General features: G+C 43.1%; 1 protein-coding gene across 20 annotated transcripts in view; it reads right to left on the bottom strand.

Moving 5' to 3' along the window:
* KIAA1217 (KIAA1217 ortholog) overlaps positions 1–20255 on the bottom strand; it is a 269082-nt gene that overhangs the window by 12041 nt on the left and 236786 nt on the right. For all 20 annotated transcript variants that reach the window (XM_061585853.1, XM_061585854.1, XM_061585867.1 and 17 more), the window contains 6 exons: positions 17795–17958; positions 8805–8935; positions 7182–7329; positions 4447–4939; positions 850–1030; positions 190–341 (listed from right to left, as the gene is read on the bottom strand). In XM_061585853.1, coding sequence (XP_061441837.1) covers positions 190–341; positions 850–1030; positions 4447–4939; positions 7182–7329; positions 8805–8935; positions 17795–17958 — 1269 coding nt within the window. The remainder of the gene's footprint in view (positions 1–189; positions 342–849; positions 1031–4446; positions 4940–7181; positions 7330–8804; positions 8936–17794; positions 17959–20255) is intronic.

The following is a 20255-nucleotide window of genomic DNA, read 5'->3' as shown; positions in this document are numbered from 1 at the left end:
GCATCTTTTTTTAAAAAAAAAAAAGCCAATTCCAATACAGATGCAAACTGGGAAAGATCTCTACTTAAAAGGCTTGTTGGAAGAGGAAGATCTTCAACAGGTGCTGAAAAGACAACAGAGACGGTGCCTTTCTAATATGGATCAGGAGGGAATTCCAACGGGTTTTCCGAATTGCCTCAATCACCAAACCTTGACCATAGTGCTGTCCTTCCTGGTCACGTAACTGACTTCACTCAGTCTTGTGCTTATTCCAGATCCTATCAGATAGCTGCGACGTGGAGGCGGAGGAGGTGGAGACTTCACTGGCTTTTCAGTCTCCTGCTCTGCGTTGGGAGTCTCTTCTGAAAATTCAAGATGTGACACTATTGCAGATGCAGTCATTTTTAAAATATGGGCCGCTGCCCCAAAGTTGAGCAGCTTTTGTGTTCCACTTAATTCAATGGGAGAGAGAGTTATGGATCTGCTTAATGTTCAATTAAGAGTGTGTTTAATGCTTAATGTTTAAAGCTGCCTTACAGGAACCTGGTTTTTGGTCCATCTAGCTCAGTATTGTCTACACTTACTGGCAGCAGCTCTCCAGAGTCTCAGGCAAGGAATCTTTCCCAGTCCTACCTGAAGATTCCAGGAATTGAAGCTGGGACTTTTTTTTGCATGCAAAGCGGGTACTCTGCTACTGAGTTATGGCTTGTTTATTCAGCTGTAAGTAGGGCTTACATTCCAACCAGTTAAGTCCTTTCCTAAGATTTGGATCTCAGAATTTAACATTTTCTTTCATGTTTACAATATGATTAAAAGAGTCCAACGTCAAAATGTCATCAATATATCATACTGTACTGCACTAACCCTTACCAGAGACTTCTATTGTTTCTGCGGTGTCAGCTTTAGGCGAGCCTGTGGCTTGTGGAGGCATCTCAAGGTTTGGAATTGATTTCATGATGTTTGCTTGTGCTTCTTCAAGGAGTTTTTCAAATTCCTTTCCATTGTAGTGATCGAGGTTCTGCCTTTTCTCTTCCCATTTCTTCTCTGCTTTCTAAGAAGACACACACACAGAGTAATATTTTAAACTCAGCTTTGGCTTGATTCTGTATTTAAAACTGGCATTTATAAATTTTTACATTACCCAAATATGCAGAGATACGCTTCATGTTCTGCCAACCATCTCTGCCAAATGTCTACCCTTTTGCACAACTTTCCATTAGCATATGCCCATGATGAGATACTTGCTTTCAAAACAAAATATTGCACAGGGACCAAGAGCTCCAACATGTACGTGAAGCTCCGCTGCTCAGAACAGTTTCCCCATTTATTGAAATGGAGGAAGCATTTCCATGTGTATATTCCTGTGTGCACATGAGCTGGCTCCCTCCACTGAAATGAGCCTGCCCCCCTGTCAACACACACAAAAAACACACTGTATGCACACAAAAAACACATGCAAGGCTGTGTGTACTCACGCTAAAAAAAAAATTGAAACACTGCATCCATCTAACATAAGAACATAAGAAGAGCCTGCTGAATCAGGCGAGTGGCCCATCTAGTCCAGCATCCTGTTCATTCAGTGGCCAGCCAGATACCCATGGGAAGCCTGTAAGCAGGACCTGAGTTCAAGAGCACTCTCCCCTCCTGCGGTTTCCAGCAACTGGTATTCAGAAGCATACTGCCTCTGACTATGAAGGCAGAGCATAGCCATCATGGCTCATAGCCACTGATAGCCTTTTGCTCCATGAATTTGTCTAAACCTCTTTTAAAGCCATCTAAGTTGATGGCCATCGCTGCCTCTTGTGGGAGCGAATTCCATAGGTTAATTATGCGCTGTGAGAAAACATTCAGCGTCTAAATTCTGACTGCCTAAATTAGGTGAATTGAGCAAATGTGTATAATTTCCATTATCTTGCATAATGTAGTACTTGCCTGCATAATTTATTCTGGTTTTGCTGGTCATGAATAAGGTAAAAGGAGTATGCAGAGTAACAAAGTTCTAGAAACCTTTCATTTTCTTATTTTAAAAAATTAAGCTGGTCAGGAATGTTGTGAATTGTAATCCATCAATATCTGGGGACCCAAAGGTTGGGAAAGGCTACAAAGCTTCATTTGTGTAAAACCACTGTTCAGACAGAACACTGATTTTTACACCATTCCCCCAAACATGAGGAAACAAATTATTGCGGGGAGACTTTGGTGCTGTGTTATAAAGCCAGTCTCAAAAAAACTGTCTTAAGGTATCTTCTGTTAGCTGTGAAGCTAGGTAGACATGAGCTGACCTAGGGGTAGGAGGCCACAGAGGCCTGGGATAAGAATGGAATCAGAGGGCACCACCAGACTCTCACTATTTTGCAGGAGCAATTCAAGCACATACCATCCATTTAGGTTTGTGCAATTAAAGTAGATTAAAGCACTCTGCCATCCTAGCACAACAAACCTACTTTTAGAAAAAGAATTGGACTTTCTGTGGTTTAGAAAGCGATGGCAAAATACAGTGCGGGATGAACAAATGATTACTGGTTAAACATAATTTCAGGATGAATGCTTGTTACCATATAACCTCACCGCAAACAAATCAGAACAAATGCTCAATAATGACAGGATATCATCTAACCTCCGCGTAAGTTTTGTGCAAGCAAATCAGAGTGAATGCTCAATAAACAGGTCATCTGGGAGAAGCCCAGACAGCATCATGATGCAGACTGTGAATTGTGAGCCAGGAAGGCCCAGCTCAAATCTCACTCAGCCTTGAACTGGCTAGGTGGCCTTAGGCAAAGCACACCTCGGGGTTGTAGTGGACAGCACGATGAAAATGTCGACCCAGTGTGTGGCAGCTGTGAAAAAGGCAAATTTTATGCTAGGGATAATTAGGAAAGGTATTGAAAATAAAACAGCCGATATCATAATGCCATTGTATAAATCTATGGTGCGGCCGCATAAATCTATGGTGCGGAAAAGGTTCAGAAGAGGGCAACCAGAATGATCAAGGTGATGGAGCGACTCCCTTATGAGGAAAGGTTGCAGCATTTGGGGCTTTTTAGTTTAGAGAAAAGGCGGGTCAGAGGAGACATGACAGAAGTGTATAAAATTATGCATGGCATTGAGAAAGTGGATAGAGAAAAGTTCTTCTCCCTCATAATACTAGAACTCGTGGACATTCAAAGAAGCTGAAAGTTGGAAGATTCAGGACAGACAAAAGGAAGTACTTCTTTATTCAGCGCATAGTTAATTATGGAATTTGCTCCCACAAGACGCAGTAATGGCCACCAGCTTGGATGGCTTTAAAAGAAGATTAGACAAATTCATGGAGGACAGGGCCATCAATGGCTACTAGCCATGATGGCTGTGCTCTGCCACCCTAGTCAGAGGCAGTATGCTTCTGAAAACCAGTTGCCGGAAGCCTCAGGAGGGAGAGTGTTCTAGGACTCGGGTCCTGCTTGCGGGCTTCCCCCGGGCACCTGGTTGGCCACTGTGAGAACAGGATGCTGGACTAGATGGGCCACTGGCCTGATCCAGCAGGCTCTTATGTTCTTATTTCCCAGTCTCCCATCTGCAGCATGGCCATATCGATGATCACTGACAATATTGCAAGGATTACTAGCATAAGGTATATAACATCTTTTAACACAGCGACAAAACTGTATAAATTATTTCTTATTGCTACTGTTATGATTTTGGTGTTTAACCATTTCACATAGTTAACCAGCTGTGGCTTTTTCCACAAACACCAGTGCACAGTGATGTAAGTAGTTCTACTTCTTTCCTACACAATATGTAGAATGAGGTGGTAGAATTCTGGACTGCATCACTTCTGAATGTCAACAGGTGAGTAGTAGAAAAACATTTTCCGATGCAAAGCAGGAGGAGATTGTGTTCAACCTTTCGCCCTGAGAGGTTAATTTTACTAAATAGTGTGATAGTGGTGAGTTCTTTCAGTAGATGAACATTCTGATCAAACTAGTCATGATGATAACTGCAGGAATGCAATTAATGTGCACCTTTTTGTTATGTAAATAGCAGCTGTGTGCTGTGGGGTGGGGGGAGGAGGTCTGTCTGTCTGTCTCTCTCTCTCTCTCTCTGCACAATGGTCCTAACAAAAGTCTCATCTGAAGCTGCTATGTGCATTTCAAGGGAAACCTCCACTGGTGTCACAGGGAGCTTCCCTTGAAATGAAAGTAGCAGCTTTGGAGGGGTGATTTTTGTCAGAACTGTGTCAGGGACAGAAAGTTCAGCTTCTCCCCCCTCCCCCGCCACACAGTCCCAAGGGGCTGCCGCTCAGGTTCTCCTGCAGCTGCTATCTGCATGAGAAAAAAAGTGTGCTAATTGCATTTACACAATTAACGTCATGTCTAGTTCGATACTGACCTGCAGCATCAAATGCGACAGTCCAGAGTTCTACAACCTCATTCTCAGATGGCCAATGGCATCCTAAGCCCTCCTGGCCATCACATGCACACTGCGTACCTCAATTGATAGAGCTCTGTTCCTGGTACTGGCGTTGTGAAGTTCTTCCATAAAAAGGCTTTGCATGGTGGAGCCATTCACCGAAACCTGGGGTGAGTGAGGCACCTGCGTTTGCTGGGTGGTTATCCCCACTGCCGCCGCAGACTCTGGCATGGCAGGAGTCGGTTGGTTTGATGCAGATGAACCTGCTGTGGGGCTGTTTGCCCCAGGAGAATTTGGGACAGGGCTGACCAAGGCGGTCGAATGCTGAGATTGATGGATGGCCACCTGACAGCTTTGCACATGATGGGCTTTCGTGGTGGAGAAAGGGATCACCTCTGACTTGACGGATGGCTCTGCTGGGGGTTCAGCTACATTTTGCTGTGGAAAAGGGGGGCTCTTGGTGACGTCACCTTGGTTTTTCAGAACTTCTGCCACTGTTGGTTTTTCCATGGCACTGTACTGTGCAGCTTGTGCAGGATCTGCACCTTTCAGCAGACCCTCTGTAACGTGCCTGCAAAAGGGAAACAGCCACACTGTCAAGTACAGCTAGCAGGCTCTTGTTTGTCTGGTAAAGAAAGGGCTCCCTCTAGTGATCTTTTATATGAAAACCATTCAAGCCTCCCCCCCCCACACACATACACATACTCACATCCCGCAAGTGTCAAGCTTTGTATGCTGCAGTGGATGAAGTAGGACCCTAACATTGCTTCTACAACAGGGATGGGGAACCTCAGGATTGGGGGCCACATGCTGCTCTGTCTGGCCCCTCGAACTCTCAACAGACCACATCCCTCACTGGCCCTGCTTTGCACATGTTTTTGCCTGCCTGCAATGTGCCCTTGAACTTTGACAACGTATCTTGCTTTTCTGGATAGAGAGGGTGTGTGAGCGTGTGCAGAATCAAATCTGTAAAAATGTGCATTCATCACTCCGCTGGCTTATACCTCTGGCCTGACACACCATAGGAGTGTTGTCCAGAAGGGAATGCAGACCTTGTGCTAAAAAACAGTTTCCCACTCCTGTTTTACAGTGTTATGGCAACAAGCAATATAGCCGCGTACAACAGTCTTTCTCCCAACTGTGTGAAACCAGCAGGGTCATTCGGCCAGTGGTCCTGTTAGACCATTCAGTCCAGACACTAAAATGACCTTAAGGGCACTGGGAGTAGACCTTTTCTTCTTAGATAGTAACGTGTTTTGCTTCACTTCACTTGATTCAAAACGTGGGAAGGCAACACTGCTATATTTTGGGAATGTAGGAAGCTGCCTTATACTGAATCAGACCATTGGTCCATTTAGCTCAGTATTGTCTACACTGACTGGTAGCAGCTCTCCAGGATTTCAGACAGGATTCTCTTGCAGCCCTACCTGGAGATGCAGGGGACTGAAACTGGGACCTTCTGCATGCAAACCAGGTGCTCTGCCACTGAGCTACAGCTGTTCCCCAAATGAAGAGCCCCTCCTTTTCATTCTGCTGAATGGGGCCCTGGAAGTCTGCCCCTAAGTTTTGCCTCTGATGGCATCTCTGCCATTGAGCAGCAAGGCATTCATATGGGACCATCATTCCAGAGAGGCCTATAGTGTCGATTGATGCAGAAACCTGTCATGAGGCCCGTCTATCATGCTTATGGTGCTATCTGACCATGTCTGCTCAGAAGTAATTCAATGGGGCTTATTGCCAGATAAGTGGGATTAGGATTGAAGCCTTAGAATCTTGCAAGGTTTGCTGCTGAACTGAACTGTTTGGACTATGGAACAAAAGGGAGAAGGATAAGAGAAACGCCCACCCTCTTTCGTATTCATTTATTCATTCATCCATCCCTTCCCATCCATGAATCACTTCCTATGAAACATCTTGAAGTGATTTCACAAGCCTTCTAAGCAGAGACATCCCAGCCTGCGTCTGTGTTGGAATTCCTTTTTAAGATGTTTTAAAAACTTTTTTTTAAAAGATTTTTTTAAGATGTTTTGTTTTAAGATGTTTTTCAAGATGTTTTGTTTTAATATATTTTAAAGTCTGTTTTTAAGATGTTTTAGGGTGTTTTTAGTGTTTTGTTTGCTGCCCTGGGCTCCTTCTGGGAGGAAGGGTGAGATATTAATTTAATAAATAAATAAACAAAACACATCAACAGTAAAAACATATATAAACCAACTTCATACACACACACACACACACACACACACAATTCCAATTCCAATACAGATGCAGACTGGGATAAAAATCTCCATTTAAAGGTTTGTTGAAAAAGAAAGGTCTTCAAGAGGTGCCAAAAGAACAATAGAGATGGCAGCTGTCTAATGGGAAAGAGTTGCAAAGAGTAGGAGATGCCACACAAAAGGCTCGATTGCTACATCATATGGAATGGACCTCCTGATGAGAAAGTATCTGCAGAGTACAGTGATTGACTGGGTATATAAGGAATGAGATGATCTTTTAGGTATTCTGGTCCCAAGCTGTATAAGGCTTTGTACACCAGTACCAGCATCTTGTTGTTATTGTTGGGTGGGGATTTGCCTGCAGTGCTTCTTTCTCCATCACAGGGTGATCTGGCCAATCAGGATTTACATAGTGGGTGTGATAACATTGCAATGCTGCATAGCCTATCTGATTTGCCTACGTGCTGACATCACTGAGGGCAACTGAAACTAATTTAGACGAAGGGGAAGGTTTCTGGACTGGTCACATGGATGATCATAGCCAATCAGGAGTGTGAGGGCAAATGAAACAAGAAACAAATCAAGCAAAAGTATCACCTCCGGAGTGTGGTGAGGGTATCAGTCATGCTGCGAACTCTCTTTAGTAGAATGTCTAGTTTATGAGGTTCCTCCTTCAAAAATCTCACAGCTTCCACTTCAATACGGAGAATGGCACGCATTTTATTCTGTAACGCTGGAAATTCACCTGCAAAGATCAGAACCATAAAGCATTTTTGTTTAGACAGACAGAGAGAGAGAGACAGAGAGACAGAGAGAGACAGAGACCAACAGGGGCTTAATATTCACACCCCACCAAAAGAAAAATGGGCTAGGCGTGAGGGGAGGACTGTGTAATGCATATCATTCTCTCCTGTGAGTTTATTCATTTATTTACTTATTTATTAGATTTATATCCCACCCTTTCTCCCAGTAGGAGCCCAGGGCAGAGTTAGGAGAAACAGACTGGCAATCACTCTGAAGTCTTATGAACATGAAAAATGAACTCTAGTTAGTTTGAAAGAGGAGACTCTCTGCTGCTTGTATACAAATGCTAAGCCAGCGATGGCCCTCCAGATGTTGTTGTTGCTGTTGTTTTTTTACACAAATTTATAGACCACTTCACAGCATTAAGCTATTGAAACAGTGGACAAGATAAAAACAGAAGAGAACACACCAACCCAAGCTTTAAAAACAATAAAATCAATTCAGCAAAGTCTACAAATAATAAAATCATTCATATAAATAAAAACAACCACATTCCATCAGAAATAAAATTACACCTCAGGGAAAGCCTACCTAAACAAAACTGTCTTCAGCAGGCGCCTGCTAGGTGCTGCTCTGATTTCAGCTGGTAATTGATTCCAGAGAGCTGGAGCTGCAACATTAAAGACCCAGTTCCTAGTACAGGCTAAGAGTACCCCTGAGTTGTTGTTGGGTTCCCCTTTCTGTCAACCCTGGCCACTGGCCATACTGACTGGGGCTCATGGAAGCTGGGAGTCCCATAACATCTGGAGGGTCACAGGTTCGTCGTTCCTGTGCTAAGCCATATATTATACAGCCACAAGAGTGGCTGTATACTATAGTCAGTAGGGATTTTTCGCATTCTACCATGTTAAATGAAAATACCACCCTCACCCCTTTCTGGTGCTTTGTATTATGGATATGGACTGCAAGTCGATTCCGACTTATGGCAACCCTATGAATAGGGTTTTCATGGTAAGTGGTATCCAGAGGGGATTTACCATTGCCTTCCTCTGAGGCTGAGAGGCAGTGACTGGCCCAAGGTCACCCAGTGAGCTTCATGGCTGTGTGGGGATTTGAACCCTGGTCTCCCAGGTTGTAGTCCAACACTCTAACCACTACGCCACACTGGCTCTCTTGTGCTAAGCCATAGTTTAGCTTATTTTTTTCCCTTGTTCTTTCTTAACATTATACGCCTCTAACATCAATCGCTGTGCATTCTGTAACCTCACAGCAGAAAGGCCTGCAGCTCCCCTTCAGGGTCCTTCTCCTTGAAAAATAAAATAGGATTTTCAAATCAATGGCCCAATTCTAAACACGTTTAAGTCCCACTGACATTAATGAACATTACTTCCAAGTGACTCTACCTAAAGTTGGGGTATAAGAGGCACAGATGAGCCACCTTTTAAACAAGATATCCAAACCAAACAAGAAAATCACCTTTGAGGGTGGCGACAGCCTCGCCTACTTGCCGAAGAAGAAAGGCCCCATCTTCAACATCTTTTAGTGTAACGATCCTATTAGCTATCAGAGATTCTTTCTTCAGATCTTCAACAAAACTTTCCAGCTCACTGGAAAAGAAAGAAAAGGAGTTGAGCTCAATTGCTGTTGGAGATAGGCAAAATCATGGAGAGGATCCATTCTCTGCATGTGGGAGGCCTTCAACATTTTTGTACAGGTAGTAGACAGTAGTTAAGCTCCTTACCATAAGAATGGGAATGTTAACGATGCAGCTCATAGGAATGATGTCAATGTATAATTGCAAATCTATTCTAAAGTTCAAAAAAATTGAAATCACAATAATTAAATTATCTTTATTAACATATACCAAATGAAACAAAGAATTCAAAAGCCCTGTGGAATTCCCTCCCTTTGAATATTAGGCAGACCCATCTCTGCTATCTTTTCGGCACCTTTTGAAGACTTTCCTCTTTCAACAAGCCTTTTAAATTGATACCTATCCCAGTCTGCGTCTGTGTTAGAATAGTTTTTAATATGTTTTAACCCTTTTTAAAAAACATTTTAAAGCTTTTTTTTACATGTTTTTAATGTTGTCTTGTTTTAATGTATTTTAAGGTCTTTTAAGGTCTTTTTATGATGTTTTAAAGTGTTTTTAGCGTTTCTGTTTGCCGCCCTGGGCTCCTACTGGGAGGAAGGGTGGGATATAAATCAAATAATAAAAATAAATAAATAAAAAGCCCTCAAAATATCTACAGGTTCCTTTTCCTTTCGATCTATTTCTTTTGTGCTGATTAAGCCTTTATTATATATATATTTATTTATTATTTGATTTATATCCCGCCCTTCCTCCAAGCAAGAGCCAGGGCAGCAGTGTAAACCTTTGACAGTGTAAACAACCCAGAGGCAAAAATATATCCTAGTGCATTCATAAACATGCATATTTACTCAGAACTAAATCCCACTATGCTCACTGACATTTACTCCCAAGCAGGACTGCAGCCCAAGAGACAATTTGCCTCAAGATTTGCCAGTTGTGTGAATAGGTGACGATATGTTAACTTTATATTATCATGAAAGATATAGGTTGGTAAAGGCAGAAATACTGTGTTTTAAACTATTCTCAGACCACAGCTGAAACCACATGAAATGGTTAAAGAAGGAGGCAGAGCAGACTGTTGGCTTTCAGAGCGTTACCTGCTAAATGTAGATTTATGTAATTTATGGAGAACAATTAAACAGAGAGATTGTAGTAAAATGGCTAAGGTGGCTATCCTATGCCCCAGCCTTTCCCAACCTGGTGCCCTCCAGATGCTGTTGGACTCCAGCTTCCATGAGCCCCAGCAGGCATGGCCAATGGCCAGGGATGATGGGAGTTTGAAACCAAGAACATCTGGAGGGCACCCGATTGGAGAAGGCTGTTATCACACTTACCTGGGAGGAAGTCCCATTCAGCTCAGTGGGATATACTTCTGAGCAGACATGCAAAGCATTGTGCTGTAAATGCCTCTTAATGTAAGTTAAAGAATTACAGTGAGGAATGACAGCAGCATAGTTAGGAAAATATGTCAAAAGGTGGCAGATTTACTCAAAACACTTGCACATAGGGAAACATTTTGGTTAATAATTCATTGATTAGCAAGCACATTTTAAAAGGATAAAACTGGGCAGGAGGATTTATTACAAATAAATCAAACAAAACAAATACTCACACACATGCCTTAGTTACATCCTGGTTGGACTACTGCAACGCACTCTACGTGGGGCTGCCCTTGAAGACAGTTCGGAAGCTTAAATTGGTTCAACGTGCAGCAGCGAGAATGCTGACAGGGGCTGGTCCTGGAACCCACACAACCCCCTTGTTACAACAGCTCCACTGGCTGCCAGTTAGCTTCCGATCTCAATTCAAGGTGCTGGTCTTAACCTTTAAAGCCCTATAAGGTTTGGGCCCTGTTTATCTGTCCGATTGGATGTCATTTTATGAACCCTCCCGCCCCCTGAGATTTGATGAGTCCCTTCTTGTGATTCCCTCAGTTTCACAAGTCCATCTTTCGGGAACTAAAGATAGAGCGTTCTCTGTCATTGCCCCTACACTTTGGAACTCATTACCAGTTGAGGTGCGATTGACTTCTTCGCTTTTGGCATTCCGTCGCCAGGTTAAGACATTCCTATTCCGGGTGGCGTTCAACTTAAATAAGGAATAGGAATAAGAATAGGAAAAATTTTAAGGAGAAATGGTGTTTAACTTAAATGAGGAATGGTAATGTTCTAATTTTAATAGATTATGATAACATGTATATGTTATTATGTAGTTTTAGTATATTTATTTTTTGTAAGTGATTATAGTTTATTATGTATATTGTATTTATGTTTTTATATTGAAATTGTTCGCCGCTTTGAGTTTCTTGAAAGATAAAGCGGGTTAGAAATGTTTTAAATAAATAAATAAAATAAATAAATATCTAAGCTCAAAGTAAGAGAATTTTATACCCAACCAAAAACGCTGGACATTACTGCAGACAGACAGCCCCTGTAAATAACCTACTCATAGTTGGGACTAACAAACGATTGATGTGGCTAGGCTCTGTGATTAAAGAAATGGCAAGATGCAATATTTGGTAATCACAGAGAAGGGGAACCCACAATCTTCTCAGAGTTGCCACTTTCAGATACTGAATGAAACAAGGGAAAAGCAATGGAAATGTAATATCTGTCCCAGCATGAATTCTAAACGACAGAATTCCAAACAGCATTCAGTGAAGAAAATAGATGAAATTTTACAGCAAGGGAGTTGCAAGAATCTGAACATTTCAAAAGTTTGATTTGCTGCTTCCTTTTTCTCAGCTGATATGGAAAAAAGTGTGTGTGTGTGTGTGTTAAAAAAACTTCTGTCATTTTCAGAAACCTAGGGGTCAATCTGCCAGGTCACCAGAATGTGGAGAAGAACAGCTCAAACAAAGAAACATGATCTTTTGAGAAGTCTCAGTCACTAGGGGGCAGTAAGTGAGCAGAACTTGCCAGCCTTCCAGGGAAATAAATGCAGCGCAATTTATACACTTGCATTGCAGGACAGAATGACATATTACATACACAGGTGTAATTAAAGCCCAACAGTTGTTTATCCAAGGGAAAAGGAACATTGTCTGTGCTTTTCTGCTTCAGCTTTTTCTCTCTGCCACCTTTTGCCTCAGAGGGTTCCAAATAGTCTGAAGGCACAAGAAGCCACCATCTTAGTGAAGCTAAGCATGTGCGATGCTTGGATGGTGACCTCTTGGGACCCACAAGATGGAAGAAAGATGGGACATAAACATAACAAAACAAATACACACATGCTTACTTTTACACCACCACTTTCTCTAAACGCTGAAGCAGCTGTTTCCTGTCTGCAATACAGTCACACAACCCACTTCATAACCAGCTCAACAATCTAGACTGCATGCAAACGTATGCAGAAACAGCAGCTGCCACTGATTTATTCTCCTCTGCAGCTAAGTCAGTCCTCTTAGACTTTGTAATGTACAACAGATGAAATTAGCAGCAATTCCATCTCTGATGGAGTTGCCTATTTTGCCCCCCCCACTTTTCTAATGTGTTTTAAAGTGCTGCATGTATGTTTAATGAAGTGAATCTATTTTTCATACCCTTACAATGAAATAAGGAAATCAAGCTGCAAACCACTTTGTAGATGGGAGATGATGACATCACATCTGCCAGCAAATCAGCACCATGTGCAGCCAGCTTCTGCTTCAAAGTCACAAGACTGGTTCTTTCCAAAGTCATTTGGAGAGAAGAAAAGCTACGTTGGCCAAGAAAACGGCGAGTGGGCTTCCAGTGCAGCTTTGCCACTCAAATAATGGGCATTTGCATTGCAGCTTTCACTGATTTAATCCCATCAGAAGTCAAAGGGGTTCAATCAGCTTAAATACATGCATTTCAGTTTAATTTTGGTGATCTATTTACAGTAGAGGAGAGCCAGTGTGGGGTAGTGGTTAAGGTGTTGGACTACGACCTGGCAGACCAGTTGTTTCAAGGAGGCCTTTGGTCTTGAACCGGGTTCCCAAAACAAATTAAAAATGCTTGATATCACTTGAAAAGAAACATGCTTGATAATTGCATACTCTGGCAGTAAAATGCTGCAGAGCTAGAACCAATGGAGGCGGATGGCTCCAGTATCAGCGGGGCAGTGAATCCGCTTGGGTTTTAGTCTGAACTTCAGCACCTTGGACAGTTCCTTGGAAGTCTGTACTAAAACCCAGAGCAAATCCATTGCCCCAGCCTCCACTGGCTAGAACACCACAGAGTTGAGAACTATGTAAAATATTTTCACACCCATACACACACACTGACAGGTCTTGGGAACCCATCCTGGAGGGCAGGGCAGAACTGCAAGCAGTGGAGTGTGCGACAATTTGAGCTGCCAGTCACACAGAAGAAACAAGATGGTATCACCGCCCGATAAGATTAGTCTGCTGGATCAGATGTTACCCATGCTTGCAAGCTCAGAAACCATTATACATGAGAACCAAAACCATTGTACGTGTTGCTTAATCTTTTGTGTGTGTGTGTTGTGGATGTAGCTTAATGACTCTTGAAAATTGTTTGAACTTGTCTGAGCTGATGCTAACTGGTTCCAATGGTAAGACTCCTACGAAATCCAGAATCACATGCCTGCAAACAGGGTGGTAGGATCCTACACTACCTCTGCTCTAAAATAAAGAACGTTGCAAATAAAACTAATGCAACTAGACAAATGCAATTCTCTCAATTAGAGGTTGGACAGTTCTGTAGTAAAACAGACAGGTGTCAACACCCAGTGAGGTCTGGATGTCCTGTAAGCAAGGTTTTATTGCTGTTTACAGTAACTCAAAGCCTAGATGATTGGGAATGGCCTCATGACACTATTTCAATTAAAAATGTCAGCTAGAGACCGATAATAAAAGCAGCCTTGAAAATAAAAAAGCCATTCTGCAGATGCAGCATTCTGTAAATTAGGGAGAGTAATAAAAGCAATTCATTTGCTAATGAGTAACTAACAAAATGTACATTTGGAGAAAGAATGATCTGGACAAGACATTGATTTCATTACAGTCTAATCAGCAAAGGTATCTGTCACCTTCGCAGAAGGGTACTTTAAGCTGCTGGCCAAGTCAATAGCAGGAAATCAATTCAATATATTAAGAAACCTCTTGTTGTAAAGTTTTGGGCTACTGTCTAAAGCATATTTAATCAGGAAGTTAGTCCCACTGAAGACAGTGGAGCTTAACTTACAAACATGTTTAGTTTTGTTGGTATATTATTTATTTTTATTTTAAAAACATACAAACACACAATATATACATACATTTGATATTTTGGAATACTTAGGGTTTTTTTTAAAAAAAATTGTTATTAAATTGTGCCTCCCATTAATGGTGATGAGGCAGCAGATTGCCCAAGGCTGAACTTCAGAGATGAGTAGGTATTTCTGAGCCTGGTTTTCCCACACACAAAGCAACTCTCGACCCCTTACACCCCCCTGATTCATCTCCTAGTGAAGGCTGTAAAAAATACAGGCTTATGATCTTCATGCATCCACATGTAGCAAGCAAGCACACAGTGGCCAAAATCCACTAAGAATATTGCTTGAGAACTATGCTTGTTGTACAGGAGCTCACCCGCATGAAAATATTTGATATTTGAGTGTCATTTAGTTAAATAAAAACCCTGACCCTCCCCTTAGGATATCAGTACTGATGTATATTAATCCTGCCCCACAGTTGATGTGTGGTATTTACTCCCAAGCAAGTGGGCATAAGACTTCAGTCTGAAAGAGTTAAAAATACATATATTTGATTCTTAAAAATTTAGGGAGCAATCCTAACTATGGGAAGCCAGCATACCAAATCCAAACCCCTTTGAGGCCTGGCAGAGGGAAAATAAGCCTTTAAAACAGAGTTTGACTTACACCAAGTGTAAGTTCTGCCGGGTAACCAGATCACGTGACTGAAGTTAAGATCCAGAGTAAATCTCCCCTCCCTGTCCTTGTCCCTGACATGACCTTGGAACACCCCCTTTGGGGAATTTATGCCAGTCTTGGCTCAACCTTGCCTGAGCCAGGATGGACTTATACCGGCATAACCTCAGCTGAGCTGGATATATGCCAGATCCCATCTCATTCATCCCAGTGGATTCTTGGGTTTGGACTAAGGTTGCCAGGTCAGAAGCATCCCAAACCCTGAGATTTCAGGGGCAGGGCCTAGTGAGGTCACGGGGGCAGGTTATAGTGATGTCATGGAGCATGCCATAGTGATGTCATGAAGCAGGCCATAGTGATGTCACAGGGCGGGCCCAAGTGATGTCACGAGGTGGGCCCAAGTGATGTCATTAAGCACAATAAGGATCAACCACAGTTGCTTGGAGCATACAATTCAAACAAAAACATTTCTCTGATTGGAAATTAAGATAGAAATCTTAGCTAAAAGATGGAGCCTGGGTAGAGGACATTTAATTTAGCTTACTTGCTTCTGGCAAGAAAGGTTTAAGTGCCCGCAGACCAGGCCAGTCACCAGAAGGCCATTGTAGGAAGAAGGGAGCTTAGTGTTGTGCAGATGTTAAATGGGAGCCCTCCAGAGCAAAGATGGATGCCTCTGAAGGCTGCAATTCTAAACACACTTACTAAGCACAATAGAACTCAATAGGACCTACTTCTGAGTATATATGGTTTGGTTTGTGCTATTGGTAAAGCTTGACTAGGGATCCTCTGCAAAGATATCCATATCCAAGCAGGGTTGGCAACACCCTGCCTGGAATGCCCTGCCCCTACCTTTTAACATGGCTGCTCCAAACTTTACATACTTGACCCTTCACTTCAGAAAGCGGTTTGAGAAATGAGTAAGAGTAAGAAGGTTCTCTACCCTTTTCTCTTTACCCTGTGGGCTGCTATAAACTCACTTTTGGTACTTTTGGTACTGCTGAAAGTTATATACTTACTCAATTTATGAAATATTCAGATAAACAGGGGGGAAAGTTTCTACATTTGCAGTGGGATCTAGGTACTGCCCAGAGGCAAAGAAATCCCTTGTCAATCACAACCCTGACTTCACATATTGGCTATAAACCTGAAAGGGCGGGGTTAGAGCAGCCAGCTAAGAGATCATTTCATAGAAGTGGGGGGGTGACATTTGGGTGTATATCTCATGAACCAGACCACCTAGAAACTTAATTTTTTTAAAAAATGAAAGCTGAGAGTCTGAAGATTAAGATGATTCACCCAGAGACAACCAAAAAATCTGGAGTCTCCAGGCAAAACCCAGACACCTGGCAACCCTAGTTTGGACTGATCCCTTAGTGTAGCCAAAATCGACCTGCCTTATTTAAGAAGGCTTTCCCTGAGGTTCCAGTCATTCATGAAATTTTAATTGTGCATCTGTAGAACTTTTAAATTGTTTTTAGAGTTTGTACTTTTTGTATTTTATCTTATTTTTTATCTTGTTGTACATCACTTTGATGGCTTCAGGCTGTGGAGTGGTTTAAAAATTTATAAAATAAATAATAAGCACACACCCATATAGAGGAGAGAGAGAGAGAATATAGCCTCTGAAAGATACACAAATCCTTTTTTTTTTTTTACAAAGTCTGGGAAATGGAAGATCTAGAGTTGTGCAGGGTGGGAGAAGGGAGAGAGAGCAAATTTCCTAATGGGCCTTTTTGGATATAACATTAAACAGGTGGGAAACCTGCAGCCCCCCCAACAACTGAAGCTGCCCCATTCTTCCACCAGCAGCACACTAAAGTCAGAAAAGAGTAACTTCCACTTGCTTTCCAGAACAGTAGCAGTATTGGCCTGCTGTGCCTAAACAAAACCCCTCTGTATCCTCATTGAAGAGTAACCAATCAAACACTGTGGCCCTACTTCTCAGTAGACCTGTGTAGGAAAAACTGGGAATTCTAATCTAAGGACTTTGGCTCATATCAGTGACACTCCACGTGGCAGTCCTGGAGATGGTTAATCAGGATAATGTTATGAACATTATGGGTCTTGTTTTGCCTTCTGAGTTCTACAAAAGCTTGAGTGAAATAATGTTCAATTCCTTTTGCTTCTGAGCAGTATAAACTAAGCAAATTTGTATTCCAAAGCAGATAATTGTGAGTTTTTATGGCATCACTAGTGGCTACTTTGAAAGTAGTTGGCCATAATCGAGAAGGTAGGTCTAGCATACATGACTGTGTACATATGGAATAGCAGAAAAGTTAATAAAGCCAGCAGTGTAACTATCAAAGAGCAATAGAAGCTCTTAATCTGGAAGCATTCGGAACAAGAGTGCAAATGAGATATAAAAACGTCATACAATAACTTGACAGTTACTAAAACAATAATAAAATTATGTAATGTGTCATCAGAATGGACTAACTGAATATATTTTCAGGAAATATGATGAAAAGCCACCTTCCTGACGGCACAGACACTTAATGTGGGCAGTAAGCATGGCAGAGTCGAACCACTACAGCCTCCCATGGGCCCAGTGTCTGCAGCATAACACTGTAATGCACCTTCAGCCACTGAATAGCTATGGCGGGTAAGAAAAAATCAGAGACATATGACCCTGGATACTAGCACCCTCCCGCAGAGGGTGGTGAGGTTTTAGCTCTGTGGACAACAATTTCTGAGCATTAAACTGAGAAATGAGGATTTTGAATTTCAACTGACTTAAACTTTCACAGCCATTCTTGCCTTTCATAGAATTAAGAATTGGGAGGGACCTTGGAGATCATCAAGCTCCTCCAGCTGCCCAATGCACCCTGCATTGCCGAACCTGCAAATACAACACCCCTGACACTTGGCCATCCAGCTTTGGCTTAAACAGGTAGAATTAAAAGCCTGCCGGCCGCAGGCATAGAAATGGCTAGTTATGGCACTGCAGCATATTTTATAAACTGCACAAGTCATCATCTCTAAACAAATCCAGTTCAAAAGACAAGGAGATTACACCCACCACAAGCTCTTCACAATTTTTTCCTCTTCGTGCAGATATTTCTGCCTTTCTTGCTCCACCAGGTGGCGCTGTCGTTGCACAGGATCTTCTAGTCTCTTTGCTCTTTCAATCATTTCCAGCTCGGCTTTCCTCACCATGGCCCTTAGCGTCTCCTGGTTCTGCAGCTGTTACACAAAAGAAATCAACTTCAATTTTCCATGCCTGACTAACAGCCCTAGCATCTGAATGTAACATATTGCTCAGAAGTCAGTTTGGATAAACACCCCTGCAGCTGAATGCACTTTTTTTAAGAAAAAGAAAATAAAAAAAAATCTTCTCCATCCAACTTTACACATGAATGTAATTTCAAGAAGGTGGGAGAAGCTGAGGGCAGGGGGGGGGAGCATGAATTGTCAACTTACAGACCATGCATCTCACTCCCAGCAGAACACTGATATGTTTTCAGCACAATCACAGCTTCAGTGGGGCAGGCCACCATTTCACACAAGGCTGAAGCATTTGTGGGCCCTTTAATGTAGCATTATCTGGCACAACTACAAGCCATCAGCAATTATTTCGCTGCCTTTTCGCTGTTGAGCAACACAGAGCAGCTGCTCTTCCAGAAGATGGCACAAATGGAACATTCTGTTCCATGGATTCTTCTTCTAAAATTGTAACTGTCGTAACTTGGAAAACAGCACCTTAGAATAAGGCTGTCGCCTTTCAGCTTAAAATACCCTGGTCAGGGCCAAAGGGTGGAGTCTGGGACTGGCCAGAAAGGCCATAGAGAGAAGATGGAATGAGGATGCCCCAGTCAACCACCCAGCCACCCACACTGCTGCTGCATCAAGCCATGCTGTCTCCCTCAGCTCTGAGAACCAAACATCCACCTGGTTCAGCCAATGTAGCCATCAGAGGTAGGATTTTAAGGCTGATAACCAGGGGAGTGAGCAGGGGCAGGTATGGGAGGGGAGAGAGGTCCAAATGCAGGAGTAACTTTGGCTCCTGTCTGTCCAATAATGATGGATTCTTTTCAATTTGTACAGCCCGAGGATGTGGACAAGATCCTTGGAGAGGTGAGAGCCACCACATGTCTGCTAGACCCTTGCCCTTCCTGGCTTATAAAAAGTGCCAGAGAGGGACTGGCTGAGTGGGTGAGGGGAGTGGTTAATGCCTCCTTACACCAAGGCAGAGCTCCAGGTTGCCTAAAGGAGGCAGTTGTAAGGCCTTGTTAAAAAAGCCCTCCCTGGACCCCTCCATAATGGATAATTACCGGCCAGTGTCCAATATTCCATTTTTGGGTAAGGTAATAGAGCGTGTGGTGGCCTCCCAGCTCCAGGGATTCTTGGATGAAACAGATTATCTGGATCCATTTCAATCTGGTTTCAGGCCTGGTTATGGGACGGAGACGGCTTTGGTCGCCTTGGTGGACGACCTACGCAGAGAACTGGAGAGGGGGAGTGTATCCCTGTTGGTTCTGCTGGACCTCTCAGCGGCTTTTGATGCCATCGACCATGGTATTCTTCTGGGCCGCCTTGCTGGGATGGGACTTAGGGGCACTGTTTTGCAGTGGCTCCATTCCTTCCTGGAGGAACGAACCCAGAAAGTGGTGCTGGGGGATTCCTGTTCGACCCCTTGGCCATTGACCTGTGGGGTCCTCAGGGCTCAGTTTTATCCCCTATGCTATTTAACATCTACATGAAACCGCTGGAAGAGGTTGTCCGGGGGTTTGGGGTTCGGTGCCATCAGTATGCTGATGACACCCAACTCTATGTCTCCTTTCCATCTAATTCCAAGGAAGCTGTCTTGGTTTTAAACCAGTGTCTGGCGGCAGTGGTGGACTGGATGAGGGTGAACAAATTGAAGCTTAATCCAGACAAGACAGAGGTGCTCCTGGTCAGTCGTAAGGCGAATCAGGGAATAGGGATACAGCCTGTGCTGGATGGGGTTACACTCCCCCTGAAGACACAGGTTCGCAGTTTGGGTGTGCTCCTGGACTCAGCGTTAAATTTGGAGTCCCAGGTTTCTGCTGTGGTCAGGAGTGCTTTTGCACAATTAAGATTAGTGCACCAACTGCGCCCGTTCCTTGAGCTGTCTGATCTGGCCACGGTGACACACGCCTTAGTTACATCCCATTTAGATTACTGTAACGCGCTCTACGTGGGGCTGCCTCTGAAGACTGTTCGGAAACTTCAGTACAACGTGCTGCAGCCAGAATGTTAACTGGGGCTGGTTACAGGGACCGTACTACCCCCCTGTTAAAAAAGCTCCACTGGTTGCCAGTCTGTTTCCGGACACAATTCAAAGTGCTGGTGTTGACCTATAAAGCCCTATACGGCTTAGGTCCAGGCTATTTATCAGACCGTATCTCCCTGTATGAGCCTGCCCGGGCCCTGAGATCCTCAGGAGAGGCCCTTCTCTCAATACCCACATCTTCTCAAGTACGACTAGTGGGGACGCGTGAGAGGGCCTTCTCGGTGGC

The sequence above is a fragment of the Rhineura floridana genome, chromosome 10 (assembly GCF_030035675.1).
Source record: "Rhineura floridana isolate rRhiFlo1 chromosome 10, rRhiFlo1.hap2, whole genome shotgun sequence".
In the NCBI taxonomy this organism is placed as follows: domain Eukaryota; kingdom Metazoa; phylum Chordata; class Lepidosauria; order Squamata; family Rhineuridae; genus Rhineura; species Rhineura floridana.
Note: the sequence above shows the minus strand (reverse complement) of the source record. Positions and strands in the feature narration are given on the sequence as shown.